This window comes from Tympanuchus pallidicinctus, unplaced genomic scaffold (genome assembly GCF_026119805.1).
Source record: "Tympanuchus pallidicinctus isolate F22 unplaced genomic scaffold, pur_lepc_1.0 scaffold26, whole genome shotgun sequence".
In the NCBI taxonomy this organism is placed as follows: domain Eukaryota; kingdom Metazoa; phylum Chordata; class Aves; order Galliformes; family Phasianidae; genus Tympanuchus; species Tympanuchus pallidicinctus.
Genome location: NW_026294743.1, coordinates 2010512 through 2025318, shown reverse-complemented (window position 1 = coordinate 2025318; position 14807 = coordinate 2010512). Strand labels below are relative to the sequence as shown.

The following is a 14807-nucleotide window of genomic DNA, read 5'->3' as shown; positions in this document are numbered from 1 at the left end:
TAATGCTACCACAGTACAAGAAGGGAAATCCAAATTTGACTACACGAGAATTTGAATTTAATCCTGGCCACCCAACACTGAAATCCTGAGTACACCAAGCAGGCAGCCTAATTCTCACTGAGGGTAAACACTTGTATAAAACAAAGTAAAGAAAAATGAGGAAACCTAGGAAATTATTGGCATATAAATAAAAATCTAATTCATGAATAAAATATGCCTCAAAGTTTTCCAGCTCTAATTATAAAACAGTCTATTTTCTTTTCTGTTTTAACTTAACAAATTATTTATAGGTTTCCCTACTGAAGAATAATCCTCATTTATTATATTCCAACATAACTCTCTTTTAAATAAATTTGAAATTCATGAAAGCAGAATGTACACATGATTGACATCAGCAGTAATACACCTCAGTCTCTTCGATAGTGGAGAATGGTACTAAAACAGCTGTTAACTTCAAGCTCTGGAGTGTAGCTTTGTTGCTCATTTCTCTAGTGCTAGAAGTCTTAATAGTGAAGATGAACTCTGTCAGTTTGTTTCTCTGAGTAGTATCTCACTCATATCTCCTTGCTGAAAACAAGGGGCTCTGTGGATACTCTGGAGATAGCACTACTCTCAAACAAGGGTGCTAGTTCACAGTAAACCTATCCAACACTTGTGAAAGGGATCTCTTATGCATCAGCACAACGCTCAAAAAACATATATTCATGTGCAACAATATGAATTCAATCAGCCTGTATTTCCTGCACTGCTGAATCAGAACCAAGAGACAACTACCACCTCACCTTAAAACTACATTTTCAGAGCTGTAACACAATGTAATGCACAACAATGATAGCAGAGCAGCGAAGTCCTAGGCTGCAGCGAGGACTTGCTCAAATGTAGCAGCCGTAAACACAGAAACAAAACAAAATCTGCTTACCTTCAGAAGACCTCAGGTACACAAGGATCTCAGGCAAAACACCCTTGCCTCCACACTGCTGCCTTTGCATGAGCTCTGGGAAGGGGTGGATCCTGGCTCCACCCCCTCTGCTCACTCAGGTACATTGCATGCACATGAGCTCCCCTGGGTTGACCCTGCTTTCCCACCAGGTGCTCAATCACTGGATCAAGATGTGACTTAGCATTTATGCTACAGAGGACCGTATTATTAATTCATGTTCACTTCTGTTTCAGTCACTTTGGTCTATGAAGTTATTTCAGAGTAGAATTGGTTCTTGACAGTGGAAGCTTGGCACAATAAAGACAGAACATCCTCAGTTCTGTTAAGAGACGGTAGTGAAAAAAGTATTGCCTAAAACTACAACAGAAGAAGAGAACCTCATAAGTTGGAGAAATTCCTATTTTTGATCAAAATAGGATCATTTCTGGGACATGAAGTTAAAGGAGATTTTCAAAAAAAAAAACATCAAGAGTGGAAATCACAGTAATGAACCTGATCCAGTGCTTAAATATCCTAATTTCCCTTGCTGCAATTTCAGCATGCTTGTGCCATTCCATCAAAAATAATGAAACTTATTTTTTTCTTGGCGGCAAATGTTTTCTCATTTACTAAACATAAGTATTTTAAACACAAATATTTTAGTCTTTCCTGATAGAACTTGTATGTTTGTATTTTTAACCTCTGATCATCCTAGTTGCTTCTCAGTACATACATTTTTTCCTTTTATTGGTCTTGCACACTATTCCAGTTAAGCAAAACAGAACGATTGTCTCACCTCTCATTTCTGTTCACATGCCCTTGTAAAGTGCTGGCATTTTCAAAGTTGTTTGAGTACTACTCACTTATTTGTGGTTTAAAAAAAAAAAAAAAGAACAAAACGTATCTACTTCTGATTCACTTTGTACAAAAGCTTTCTCAAAGACAGCAAGATTGAAAATATTTATTAGGTTTTCTAGTCTAATGTTTGATGCTCTTCTAATATGAGATTAATTGGAACTAGCCTATAGTGACTGATGTGTGTTATGCTTGTGATAAGTGTGTATCTACAGCAAGGCTTGAGTCCTGAACAAAGGTAACCACAGCTTGGGTTGGAAGGGACCTTTAAGTCCATCCAGCTCCACCCCATGCCGTGGGCAGGGCTGCCACCCAGCAGCTCAGACTGCCCAGAACCCCATCCAACCTGGCCTTGAGTCCAGGGATGGGGCACTCACAGTCTCTCTGGGCAGCCGTGCCACTGCCTTGTCACCCTCTGAGTTAAATATTTCTGTCTAACGTCTGACCTAAATCCCCTGTACATAATATTAGAATCATAGAATGGCCTGGGTTGAAAAGGACCACAATGGTCATCAAGTTTCAACCCCTCTGCCCTGCGCAGGGTTGCCAACCACCAGACGAGGCTGCCCAGAGCCACATCCAGCCTGGCCTGGACTGCCTCCACGGATGGGGCACCCACAGCCTCCTTGGGCAATCTGTTTCAATGCGTCACCACCCTCTGTGTGAAAAACTTTCTCCTAAAATACTAATGCTGAAGAAACCCTGAGTGCTACAAACGATATGAGAACTTGTCAGGAAGAGACCAAGTCTCAGCCTCATATTCTTAGGAAAACTGAAAACAAAAGAAAACAACATAACGACACCGAAAATAACAACAGCAACAACCCAAAGTCCTTAGCCTTCAAAGAACCAAATTACTGGGAAAATAAGAAAAAATCCAAAGTTCTTTGTAAACAATGCATACATTCATTAATAATGTAAATTGGTTTTTGCCATTTTAAATATATTAATTATAGATAAGTACTCATATTTATTTCTAGTACTTCAGTGGTTGCATTATCTGCTTTTCTGAAAACTCTTGGTTTTATATTTGCTACATGTTTAAGAAAAACATTTGTACCTAGACACTCATTCTGTTTGACTTGTGGGAATACAAGAAAAACTGTTCAGAGCAGAAGCTGTGGAGCAAGATAAACAGCACGAGAACCAAGGACACCTCTAGAAGAAGAACGTCTCATGGCTCTGACTTGATAAGCACCTGTGTGAATGGTTAAAGAGAGTTTGTAGAATGCTCTGTTGGCATGTAAAGGTGGATGGGAAAGTTGTAGGAGCAGATAGGAAAGCTAGAAAAAGAAAACTTGTGAACCTATATAAGTGATGTGAGAACTTGTGATAAATGATTTGGATCATTCTCATCTGAGTCCGTGCATCAGACGCTGCATGACTGAACAGGTTAGCTTCTTACTGACATCTCGTACCATTTTACCAACAGTTCGCGAGGCACAAGAGGTGAGCAGAACAGGCTCCTTAATACTAATGTGGTAATACAATACAGAAACGTAGTATTTCACCTCAAAGCAATGTGGGAAGTACTGTTTGTTAGCGCCATTATCAGTGAAAAAGTTTCTGCTGACGAGTCTGCCATAACCTTAAGCAAATTCCACTGAATTTTTATTTCGTCCATAACACAGGGATGACCTTCCAGTTCTCTTGCCACATTTTTTAATCCATAAATTTAAATTTGTAGCTCATTCACTGACTAATAGAAAAACCAATGGCGTTTGGCATATCGGACTTCTTAATGTAGGCAGGGCTGCCACCAGGGTAACTAACTCAGAACATGCTTTTGAACTCGAGGTAAGGAAAGGAAGCTAAAGGAAATAGGCAAAAGAAAAGGGCCACACAACTCCACACTCACTTGCAAGGGAACCTACCAGTGACTAAGAATATCAATGTCGACTTAGTTCTAGCTTTGCTTCCTCAGACGTTGGATGGAGAAGGAACATGTAGCAGCCTGACAGCACAGTCTCAGCTTCTTGGTAAGCAAACATCGTTTAACTGCTGGTTTGTGGGCTGAATTGTCATCAACTGTGGGAGCCGCTGGCTACCACTACCAGCTGCTACATCAATGCAACCCATTTCAAAAGAGAGCTGTGCTATTTGAGTCCTCCCAGCTTCGGTAACGTAACACCAGAAAGCCTGGGCAAACAACGGAGATGAGTTTGAACGGTCTGGAATTTACAGAGGAGAGCCAAGTCACCGTTCTTTAGCACCTCGTGCGGTTCCTTCCAGCACACGCTTCTCAAACACACAGAAAAATGCCTCCGACTGTGCCAGCACAGCCCGGCACCTCAGCTCTTGTGCTTCACCAGGCACAGCCGCGGAATTGTGCTTCAGCATTTTGCACTCAGTCTGAAACGCGCGTTCCACAGATTGTGGAAACGTAATACAGACTTTGCGCCATCCATATTGCTCTTCTGGAGCATTCTGAGCAAAAATGAAAGGAAAAAAGAAAAAAAAAAAAAAAAAAAGAAAAAAGAAAGGGAAAAACAAAAAAAAAACCCCCTCAAACACCAGCAGCGGCGACCCGCCCGCGCAGCGCCGCGGGCACGCGCACAGCCGTCACCGCGATGAAGTAACGGTCGCTGCGCGTGCAGCGTCTCGAGGAGAAACATCGGGCGCCGGCCCACGTGCGGTTCGGAGGGAAGGGGCCAGCGATGGGCAGAACGAGCAGCCAATAGGAGGAAGTGGGGGAGCCGGAAGCGACGCGCGGCGGAAGTGCCGCGGGGGCGGGGTGGCGGTGAGCAGAGTGGGCTGTTGCGTCGCTTGGCGGGGGCGGCGTGGAGTCGCCTGCCGCGGGGCGGGGCGGCGGATGAGGCCTGGCAGGCTGCGCGGGTGATGCGCGCCCCGCGGGGGCTGCCGGGCCCGGCGCCGAGCCGCTGAGGCGCCGCGGGGCCCGAGCGGAGCGACCATGCCGTGCACCTGCGGCAATTGGAGGCGATGGATCCGGCCGCTGGTGGTGCTGCTGTACATCGTGGGGCTGCTGGTGGTCGTGCCTCTCTGCGTGTGGGAGCTGCAGAAACTGGAGGTGAGAGGCTCGGGGTGGGGGGGAAGCGGCCTCCGCGGCAGAACAGAGGCGCTGAGCCTCAGAGCGGCCCGGGGGTTCGGCTGCGCCCCGGGCCGGCCCGTGTGTGTATGCTTTGTCGGCCAGGGCAGGAGCGGGGCGGAACGGGACAGCGGGCGGCCGTTCCCTCCTTCCCCTTCTTTCAGTACCTGCAGAGCAGACGCCGAGCTGGTGGAACGAGCACGGGATCCACAGATAGCGACGGAGACTTGGTGGTTCTATGCGTTTCAAAAGCAGAAAACTCAGTGTTGGAATACACGCTGAGCATCCTTCTTGAAACATAATTCACAGGCAAAAGAAAAAAAAAAAACAAAACAAAACCAAAACCAATCTCTTGTTCTACCTGTCTTAAAGAATTGATTCCAGAACTTAGATCTTGCACTCTTCTTTCTCTTTGCAAGGTTGGAATCCATACCAAGGCATGGTTTATTGCAGGGATATTTCTACTGATGACCATACCCATCTCCCTCTGGGGAATACTACAACACTTAGTCCATTATACTCAACCTGAATTGCAGAAACCAATAATAAGGTAACATCTCACCTTTTATCTCTGCTGCAAATATTGAATTTAATTCGAATGAAAGATATCTCTAGTAACATTAAGTGTTCTTTTGTTCTTGTAACAGGATTCTGTGGATGGTGCCGATTTACAGTTTAGACAGTGTAAGTGTTTTCTTACTGTTAACAGCTCAATAAAACTGTTTGCTATGGGAGCTAGGGAAAATGGTGTCACAGCAGAAACAGTGCTGCACACCAAGTTGTAGTCCTAGAAGCTTCTATTTATGTGTTATGGAGTACATCAGAAGTGTTCTAACAGTATTACATGCTAGTTGGGAATCCTGTAAAATCACTTTTGCAGCCTCTTAACCCTCTCAGTCCTTGAATATTCTTTCAGTGCTTTGGAAATGGAGTTAAGTGCTTACTTCTGGTTCTTCCATTTTCAATAACAGCTGAAATGGAAACCCGTTGACCAGCCTGATACAAATGCAGTGTCAAAATTCAGAGCCTTACCTTTCTTCCCTGCATTAGGCTTAGCACTAAAATTCTTTACCAAGAAAAGTTTAGTGCTAATGTTCCTTCTTGGGGAGAAAGAACAAGGCTTCACAACAAGCCACTTCTGAGTATTTTTATATGACAAGTAGCCTTGCAAGTTGTTTGTGTATGTGTCATCTGTTGCTGCTTGCATAGATGATTTTGGATAGAGCTAAGCAGCACAACAATTCCATGGATTGTATGTACAGGGTGTGTGTTTACATATTATTGCCACCTCTTGACATTGTTGTTACTTACATTGACTCCATAGAAGACAGGTTTCCAGGAACCTATCCTTTGAGCTTTTTCCCCTTCTCATGTCCTCAGATTACATGAAGTGTCACCTTCATGTACTTTTTTAAAGGAAGCAGCATTATCTGTTTCCTGTAGGAGATATCAAGTACCTCAGACTGATATTTCAGTTATTTTCATTTAGAAGCAAAATGCATGCTAATTACATGAGCTCTATCCAGGTATTCCCCAGTGCTTCTGACGGGTATTAAAATCTTTCCCCAAGCTCTTGGATCTTACAGCCTTTACTGTATGCATGATATTTTAGAGCTGAATATAAAGCTCAGTTATCAAATTCAACTAGATGTCCACAAAGACGTGGCAGGAGATGTTACTTCTAGCAGTTCATAATGAGAATGAGCATGTTAAGCATCTTCCTGAAGTTCTAATAAGAAGGTTGGTCTAAAAGGCACAGTATTCACTCTGCTACGCTTCTGGAAGCATCGTAAACTCAAAATACTTCCTTCTGTTTGGGAAGCAAAACAAAACAAAAAAATAAACCTCAGTTTTTTTCTGTTAGAAATGCTAGCTTGGAGTGATGACCAACTACCTCTTAGAGGCTAATTAACTGCTGTCATGTATTGTGCTGTAATGCAATGGGAAGTGCAGCAATGACAGCAGAGCAGCAAGATACGAGGCTGCAGAGAGTAAGAATTTGCTCAAATGCAGCAGCCATGAATACACAAATAAAGAAAAGAAGCTGCTTACCTTCAGCTAGCCAGATACACAGGAATGAGCAGCAGAAGATGCTCTTGCCTCCCCTGCCAGTCCTTAAATGAGTTCTGCAAAGGGGTGGATCCTGGCTCCACCCCTTCTGCTCACTCAGGTACATTGCATGCACCTGAGCTCTCATGGGTTGGCCCTGCCTTCCCACCAGGTGCTCAATCACTGCTACATACCATGACTTAGTATTTCTGCTACAGCTACAAACACACTAGAATATTTATGCATTAGACATGAACTTTGTACCAAAGGACTAAAAAGTTATTTTTGAAATCAATATTCATAGAATGGCTTAGATTGTAAGGAACCTTAAAGATATCTAGTTCCAACCTCACAAACTTTGACTGTGAACGTGTGAATTTGAGGAAGCTGTTCTACCTTGTCTCTTTTTAATAGGAGTAGGTCAGCTATAGGAAACCATCTCCATAGTTACCTTTAATTTAAAAGATTGAATTGTGTTGAGAGATGCAGAGCTCCCCTTGTGCAGTGCTATAAGCTTGCTTTCATTTGAAGAAGCAGAGATGCCATCTAAAGTTCCACTTGTACTTTTAGAAAATGTAATTTTCTGTCAGTAGCATCACACTCTTGCCAGACAAATTACTTTGAGTTCTGTTTAATTAGTGCTTCCTGTCTATTGTAGCATTGCTTATTGAAGTAGCCTGCCAGCATTGTCATTGGAATCACTTCTGCCTTTCTAGTGTGTAACTTCTTGTGTACCTTTCTTCTTGCAGTGGATAGCTTTGAAATACCCCAACATTGCAATATATGTGGATACATGTCGAGAATGCTATGAAGCTTATGTCATCTATAATTTTATGGTTTTTCTTTCAAATTACCTAACCAACCGATATCCAAACCTCGTATTAATAATAGAAGCGAAAGATCAGCAGAGACACCTGCCTCCCCTGTGCTGTTGTCCATCGTGGGCTATGGGAGAGTGAGTATTTGATGACATACTGGATGTTAAGCTGTGTAGTCAGAGACAGATCTTTTTGCATTTAGTAGTGTACTGTTGCTGCTTGGCAATAGTCTGTTTATGGTTTGCACACCTCGTTCCTCAGATGAACTCTGACTGAAAGCAGCTGGGACGAGCGTGTTTCCATCTAGCAGTAAAAGATGCTAGAAATGACACTTACTAATGTTGACTCCAGTGCTGCTGAGGAACACTTCCTTATTTTTGAAAAATGTTGAAGTCTTTCTAAGTTTCCTTCCGTTGCTATCATAGAATGTTTGCCAAAGCCTCATTTTGATTCAGTGACACCACACAGCATAGTGTTTGTATTTCCATAGCTGAGAAAAGAGAGGCCATATGCCCATGAGCTGCTCATTTCTGTATACTTACTCAGATGAGCAGAGTCAATTTTCCTCCTCTCAAGAGATTTCATTAAAGCTGTTTAAAAATGTTAAACACAAACTATGAACGCAACTCCTAAACATACCCAAATGCAGGGACAATTTCATTCTCTTTGTTTAGCCCAGCCAGAATCTTTTTGTGGCTGGAAGTGAATTACCAGGTATTTAATGTTATGCATCTGTAAAGTCCAGGTCTATTTGATTGTCTGTATGCACAAAATACGTTTACAATTGAAGTTCTGGAAATAAGCTAAGTTCAAGTCACCGTGAAATAAAAATGCAGTTTAGTGAAACAACTGAGAAAAGGAATTTTCCATGAGTCAACTGTCTTTAAATTCTTGTACAATTAATTTTCCATTTGTTTTGCAGAGTTCTGTTATTTAGGTGTAAACTCGGTGTTTTGCAGTACACTGTTGTCAGACCGTTTACTACTATTATTGCTTTGTAAGTACACCCATAAATAATGTATATTGGTCTTTAGGACATAATTTTGAGTTACACTGGCAATGATTTTCATGCCCTTTGTATTGAATCAATGCAGTTTGAAAGCAAAGTCGTTGTGTTGCGTTCTAAATGGGTCCTTGCAATTTGCAACAGCCTCTGATTTCTTTATGGCTTCTCTACAGCAAATGCCTTTTTGCAGAATTGAAATAATAAATACTTAATGCCCACAGCTGAAAGAAGTGGAAAAGGATGTAAAATACTGTTTACGTGGGAAGGACATTTTAGAATACAATTGTCTCAATTTTAGAGTTCTCTTTTCTTCCTCCTTCCTTCCTGGTTTTAACAACCATGTATTTCTAATGTCAGGTTTCATGTAATTTTGTAGGTTGTATTAAACTTTACATGTGATAAGCCTGACTTTCTGCCCTTATATCATAGAACTGTTGTTGTAAAGGAGTAGCAGGCAGTTAAGCCAACTGATGTTGAAAGCTTAAATTCATAAACTTGGTATTGTTGATCCGTTGATCAATTCTGTAGGCCTGTGAAAAAGCTGTTATTCACAAAGAATATCCAGTAAATATTTGTATTAATGATGTGTTCTAACAGTTAGAAGCAAAGCAGCTAAAAATGTGAGGTTTATTTTTTTTGATCTATTCAGCAATGGCATCTGCTAACTTTGCATTTTCCCTTCTCATTTGCTGTGCCAGAAAGCAAAATTTCATGTACCTATATGCATTATGGTATGCAAACACAATTTCTTCTGTGGAAATACAGTACCTACTTAATTTATTTGTTGAAAAATGATTGTGCAGACCTTCACTGTCTGCGTTTGACAACCAGAACAGTTCTAATAGTTGTTTAATGTGATGTGGGCTTAACAGTTTAAGAAACTGTTAATGTATTACTTGGTCACTAATTCTAAAAACTCTCTCAGAATTTGTGAACTAGTAGGTGTGTATGATGAAGGAAACTTCAGCTTTGACAACGCTTGGACTTACTTGGTTATACTGAACAACATGTCACAGCTAGTGAGTATCAAAAGTGCATCCTTCTACTCTTTTAAGTCATCATATTAATAATATGTGATTCTTTTTATGTGAGCTATTGAGAGTAATTGCATGAATGTCAAATCATTATTATAGCTAGAATATCTCACTGTAATTCTATTCTTATTATCTTTTTCAATACTGTTTGTGCAAAATGTTTCAACTCCTAAACTCCATGAAACAGTAAGGTGTCCCACCTCTCTACCCCAAACTGTTTGATGATCTGGTCTGACCCACGCATCCTAGCTTCCTCCCAGCACCCATACAAAGATTCTGCAGTGACTTTGTTAAAAATACTGTTACAAAGGTGGGGGGAACAACCTTTGAAAACTGGAAACAGAGCATGCAACCTTTAAAGAAAAAAAAAAAAAACAAGATTTTTTTAAAACCCTCTAAGCAAATATTAGCCTTTCAAGGGAAAAGGATACTCACTTCTGCAGCAGGTTTAGAAAAAGCACGACATTCCACCTGAAAAGGGTTTCGTCCTGATGCTGTGTCTGTGTGTGCTGGGTGACTGTTGGTTAACTCATGAGCTGCAGCTGCTTTCTGCTGCAACAACAGTCCCAGCAGCTGCACTGACTTCTGCACGTTCAGGTTGACATGATGGCTTAAGGAAACTTAGCAGTAATAGGCTGGGAGAATTATCAGTGAAAAGAGATCAATTTAGTTTGGCTATATATTAGCTTGGTTGCTTGCAGTCTAGATTGTTCAAATCTGCAGCAAAGACTGCAGTCATTTACCTTTTCTTATAAAGAGACAACCTCTCAGATGTTCTTAACAGATGTCTGAAAGAACACCTGCTTTTTGTGGCAATTGCTGTAGAGCTGCACTTGGTTTTGGAGAGACATGGCAGCTTCCTACACTTTCTTTTAGCTTCTGTATTTAAAATGGCTTTTGTAGGTAGATGACCTCAGTCTTTGATGATATAATTCTAAAACAAAATTTCAGAAAGGAAAAAACAAGCCTGCTTTAATGCAGTAAGGACACATTCCCTAAATACAGACTTTCTTTTCAAAAGACAACTTCTGTTCCACACTGTGATGTGTTTTATTACTGAAAAAGTCGTAAACAAATCAAGTAAATATTTAAAAGCTTTTTTTTTTTTTATTTCCTTGTTAGTTTGCTATGTATTGTTTAGTGCTGTTTTATAAGGTACTACGTGAAGAACTGAACCCTATCCAACCTGTTGGAAAGTTCCTGTGTGTGAAGATGGTAGTTTTTGTTTCTTTCTGGTAAGTTAATTACTTACTAGTTAGTTCCTGCTCTCAGAGTGGTGCAGTAACACTCTGTTAAAAAAGCATGTTGTTCTAATAACGAACTGGAAAAAACAAGCTCTTAAGTTGTCTTCTCTTTGGGTCTTAAGGGCTATGAGTAAATACTGTACTGCATTCAGGTTTAAGCACCTCACTAGAACAAAGACATTGAGGGAATATTGGTGGTAGGTGGAGGGTTGGACTGGAGGTCTTATCCCCATTTTGGTGATTCTATTATTTTAACATTAGCCTGTTCTCTTTCCCTTCATTTAAAACCTAAACAAACAGCAAGGTTTTTTTTTTTAAATAAGATTCTTAGTATATACATACACAAGTATACTTCAAAGTAGGCCTTGCTTACCAGATTTGCTTGGAGGTTTGTAGGCAACACTATTATAACAATAATTAATAACTTTTATAGGCAAGCTGTGCTTATTGCATTGCTGGTGAAAGTTGGTGTTATTTCTGAGAAACACACCTGGGAATGGCAGAGCGTGGAAGCTGTGGCTACAGGCCTACAGGTAGGAGCAAAGACCATGACTTTATAGGAGAAATCACTCTATGTAAGATGATTTCAAGCAAATACTAACATATCTTACCTAGCATAGGCTCGATTACTACTGAATTTATAGTAAGTTGGACTACGTCTCAGCCAGTCACCCCAAGTGAGTTTTATGCTCAACACTTCCCTATCCACGTTATCCCTGCTCGTGTTATTTGGAAGGAACAACTTCCACCAAGACAGTAGATTCAGCAAGGACTGGTTCCTGCATTTAAATCAAAAGGATTGCACTCTGATGTCTGCCAAGAATGTCCTATCCCTGGTTTAAGAGTAGATGCCAACATCCCAGTGCAATTACTGTCAGTCATTTAATGAAGAACTCTTTTCTCCAGATACGAGTGATCAAGTTTTAGTTAATACCTCTTTCCTTGTTGCAGGATTTCATCATTTGTGTTGAAATGTTTCTAGCTGCTATCGCACATCACTACAGTTTTTCCTATAAACCTTATGTTCAAGAAGCTGAAGAAGGGTCATGCTTCGACTCCTTTCTAGCAATGTGGGATATTTCTGATATAAGGGCAGATATATCAGAACAAGTTCGAAATGTTGGTAAGTAACAGACATATCTTCATTATCTGTAAAACAGCCTATGTATTTCCAGCTTCATTTTGCATTGTTAGCCATCTCTACAGTTCCTTGAGAACATCCCATACCAAATTAGTGGCAGCTGAATCCTTAGAGCATTTCATCAGGTATCTTGCACTACATTGTCCCAGTAATCCTGTGAGTTAACTGTCTAGTTCTGAATTTTTCTTTCACATAGATCCAAGGGATTCAGGTATTTAGCTGGAATAGAGAGGAATGTCTTTTACTTATGCCCCCTTCTTTCCCTTACTGGAAGGATATCCTTTCATTAACTGAAGATAACATTACCCACATAGAACTGTTCTGAATTGAAGACTAGACTTCTAATTCCAACTTGCCTAGGCTAGTGTCTGTTTGAAGACCTTGATGTACTGTTCTAAGCATTAAGGTGTTATTTTTGTTTGATATAACTCCAGGAAGGACGGTTCTGGGCCAGCCAAGAAAAATGTTTTTTGCTGAGGATCATGAGCAAAATGAGCATACAAGTTTACTATCCTCCTCTACTCAAGACCCAATTTCTGATGCTTCTTCGATGCCATCATCACCTATGGGTCATTACCAGGGGTTTGGACACACTGTGACACCTCTCACAACACCAACAACAGTCCCTGCAGTTGATGGTATTTATAACACTTCAGCTACCCGGGACACTGCGGAATCGCCTGAACTAATGCACAATTCATCAGAGAAAGCTTTGGATAGAAGTTAGACTCACCTTTTTTGAACGTGTCAAGGAGCCTGTTATATTCTCGCCTCATACGTTCGGTTAGCACATACTGTTAGCCCTGGAAGTTGGATAGCATGGAGTAGCTACTGTGCAGGCAGGAGGAGGATACGGCTGTAACTGACAGTTACATATGTAACTGTAACCAACCTGAGTACCCAACGAATATAAAACGCACACTGTAAAAGTTTCTGCAGAAATTCAGGAATCACATCCTTGAACTGCCAGACATTGATACATCTGTCCTCCTTTCTACTAAGACAAGAGAAACGCTTGAAACATGCTGTGCTCTTCAAAACACAAAACGTAAATGCTACTAGCAGTGGGAAGGGTTAATTTTGAGAATGTAATTTAAGGAGGGCAGTGAAAAAAACTCTTTATATTGATTTTGGTTTTCTTATTGATGATATTAACTACATACCCCAAGGCTTGAACGGTGTGTGGATGACATATAACTTCTGTGCACATGCCATCTTCTTCCCATGCTAGCATAGTTAAATAAAATCCCCTCAATTAAGATAATTATTGCAAAGCATCAGTTAAAAAAAAAAAAAAAGTCTAGTTAAAAAAAGAAAAAGCATTCCCTGTTGGTTCTCACCATAAAATACAGTTGGCCTAACTATTGTTCTTGTACCTCTTAATTTGTCAGTCTTTTGCATTCAGAGTGTACAGCCAGGTAGGTAAGCTTTGGATTAGTACCTTCGTATTTGGCTTTTTTTCCTATCCTAGAATAACAGTAAGGAGAGGGGAATAAAGGATGTCAAAAATTACACCGAAAACAAAACTGACTTCTTTGGTTTTGGCTGCAATAAATCCTTTTAACACCTAAATTTTTAAGCCGTTAACATATCGTGCTTTAACAAGATGCCTGTGGTAGTTTGTATTCATAAATTTGTATCTGTGATTATTGTATTATGCTTCTAGTATAGCCTATTCAAACGTAATAATTCATTTGTGCGTGTGTCCCAGAGAAGAGACCTTTGCTAAGGTAAAATTAAGTAGCTAGTCTAATACTGGAGTTACTCAAGCATTATATTTTAGACCAAGGAAGAGTAAATTTGTATCAAAACAGTTTGCAAAACTGACAAAAGCAGCTGCTTTTTTAAAAATCCCATTACTGGGTTTTTAGTACTATTGCATGTTTGCAGTCTTACAAATTGAGAACACTAAGTGACACATCATTGTTTTTTTTCCCAGCATTGTTGGCGTTTACAGGATAAATGTTTAACTTCTGTCTGTCACAGTGGGATTCATCTTAAGTGCTTATGTTGCAGTACTAGTGTGATGTAAATACTGCGCCTTACTCACTAGGCTGCCTATTTTATAGCTGACTGTATTTGCTCTATCTGAAGCTAGGGGGAAAGTGCAAATCGTACTTTCCACTTTGCCAAGTCATTGCCTTTGTTGTAAATAAGCAATTAAATATTTTATTTAAACTGTTTGCCTTTTTTTCCATTTGATTTATTGCTACTGTCATTTAGAATGTAAATGACAGATGATGGCAACTGTTCTCTTCGTGAAGGAAGGGATCTTGTGCATAACGAGTACAAGTGCTTGTAATTTCTTCCAGTGTTTTGAGTATAATGAAAGAATACTTCCAGAAGCTTACCAGGCATCAGACTTATGCTTGACTCAATCTTTTCCTTGTTAACAGCCATGGTTTAAAAAGAGAAAATAACTTGTAAGAGCTTGCAATGGGTGGGGACTTCCTGTTTGCTCTAGCATGTGCACAGGTAAAAACAGGGGAAAAAACAACGCTGAAGAGCCTCTGTCCTACTCTTAGATTTTCTTATGCATTGTAACCTTTGAATATGGGATGGTATCTGGTTAATTTTAAGAGATCTTAATCACCACTTCTGTTTTCAAAATAAACTGGAGACCTGTCCTTCCCTGTTCTAGAAGGAGATTTATTACAGCAATCCAAGAGCTGCAGGCTGAGACACCTGTGGCCGC

The 14807-nt window shown here is 40.5% G+C and overlaps 2 protein-coding genes across 2 annotated transcripts in view; one reads left to right on the top strand and one right to left on the bottom strand.

Moving 5' to 3' along the window:
* Positions 1-1288, bottom strand: part of TTC29 (tetratricopeptide repeat domain 29) — a 356916-nt gene extending 355628 nt beyond the window's left edge. Inside the window, exon 1 of the mRNA XM_052690222.1 lies at positions 920-1288. The gene's annotated coding sequence lies outside the window, so the exon portion shown is untranslated. The remainder of the gene's footprint in view (positions 1-919) is intronic.
* Positions 1289-4532: 3244 nt separating this feature from the next.
* TMEM184C (transmembrane protein 184C) lies at positions 4533-13097 on the top strand. The gene is made up of 10 exons (XM_052690226.1): positions 4533-4802; positions 5240-5370; positions 5468-5504; positions 7619-7824; positions 8610-8684; positions 9619-9712; positions 10850-10962; positions 11405-11504; positions 11923-12094; positions 12547-13097. The coding sequence occupies exons 1-10, from the start codon at positions 4686-4688 to the stop codon at positions 12837-12839; spliced, it is 1338 nt and encodes a 445-aa protein (XP_052546186.1). The 5' UTR covers positions 4533-4685; the 3' UTR covers positions 12840-13097.
* The last annotated feature ends 1710 nt before the right edge of the window (positions 13098-14807 follow it).

Coding starts and splice junctions, on each gene's coding strand:
- TMEM184C (XM_052690226.1), top strand. CDS start 4,686: ATGCCGTGCACCTGCGGCAATTGGAGGCGATGGATCCGGCCGCTGGTG. Junction 5,371..5,467: donor TTGCAGAAACCAATAATAAG/GTAACATCTCAC, acceptor TTCTTGTAACAG/GATTCTGTGGATGGTGCCGA. Junction 12,095..12,546: donor AGAACAAGTTCGAAATGTTG/GTAAGTAACAGA, acceptor ATATAACTCCAG/GAAGGACGGTTCTGGGCCAG.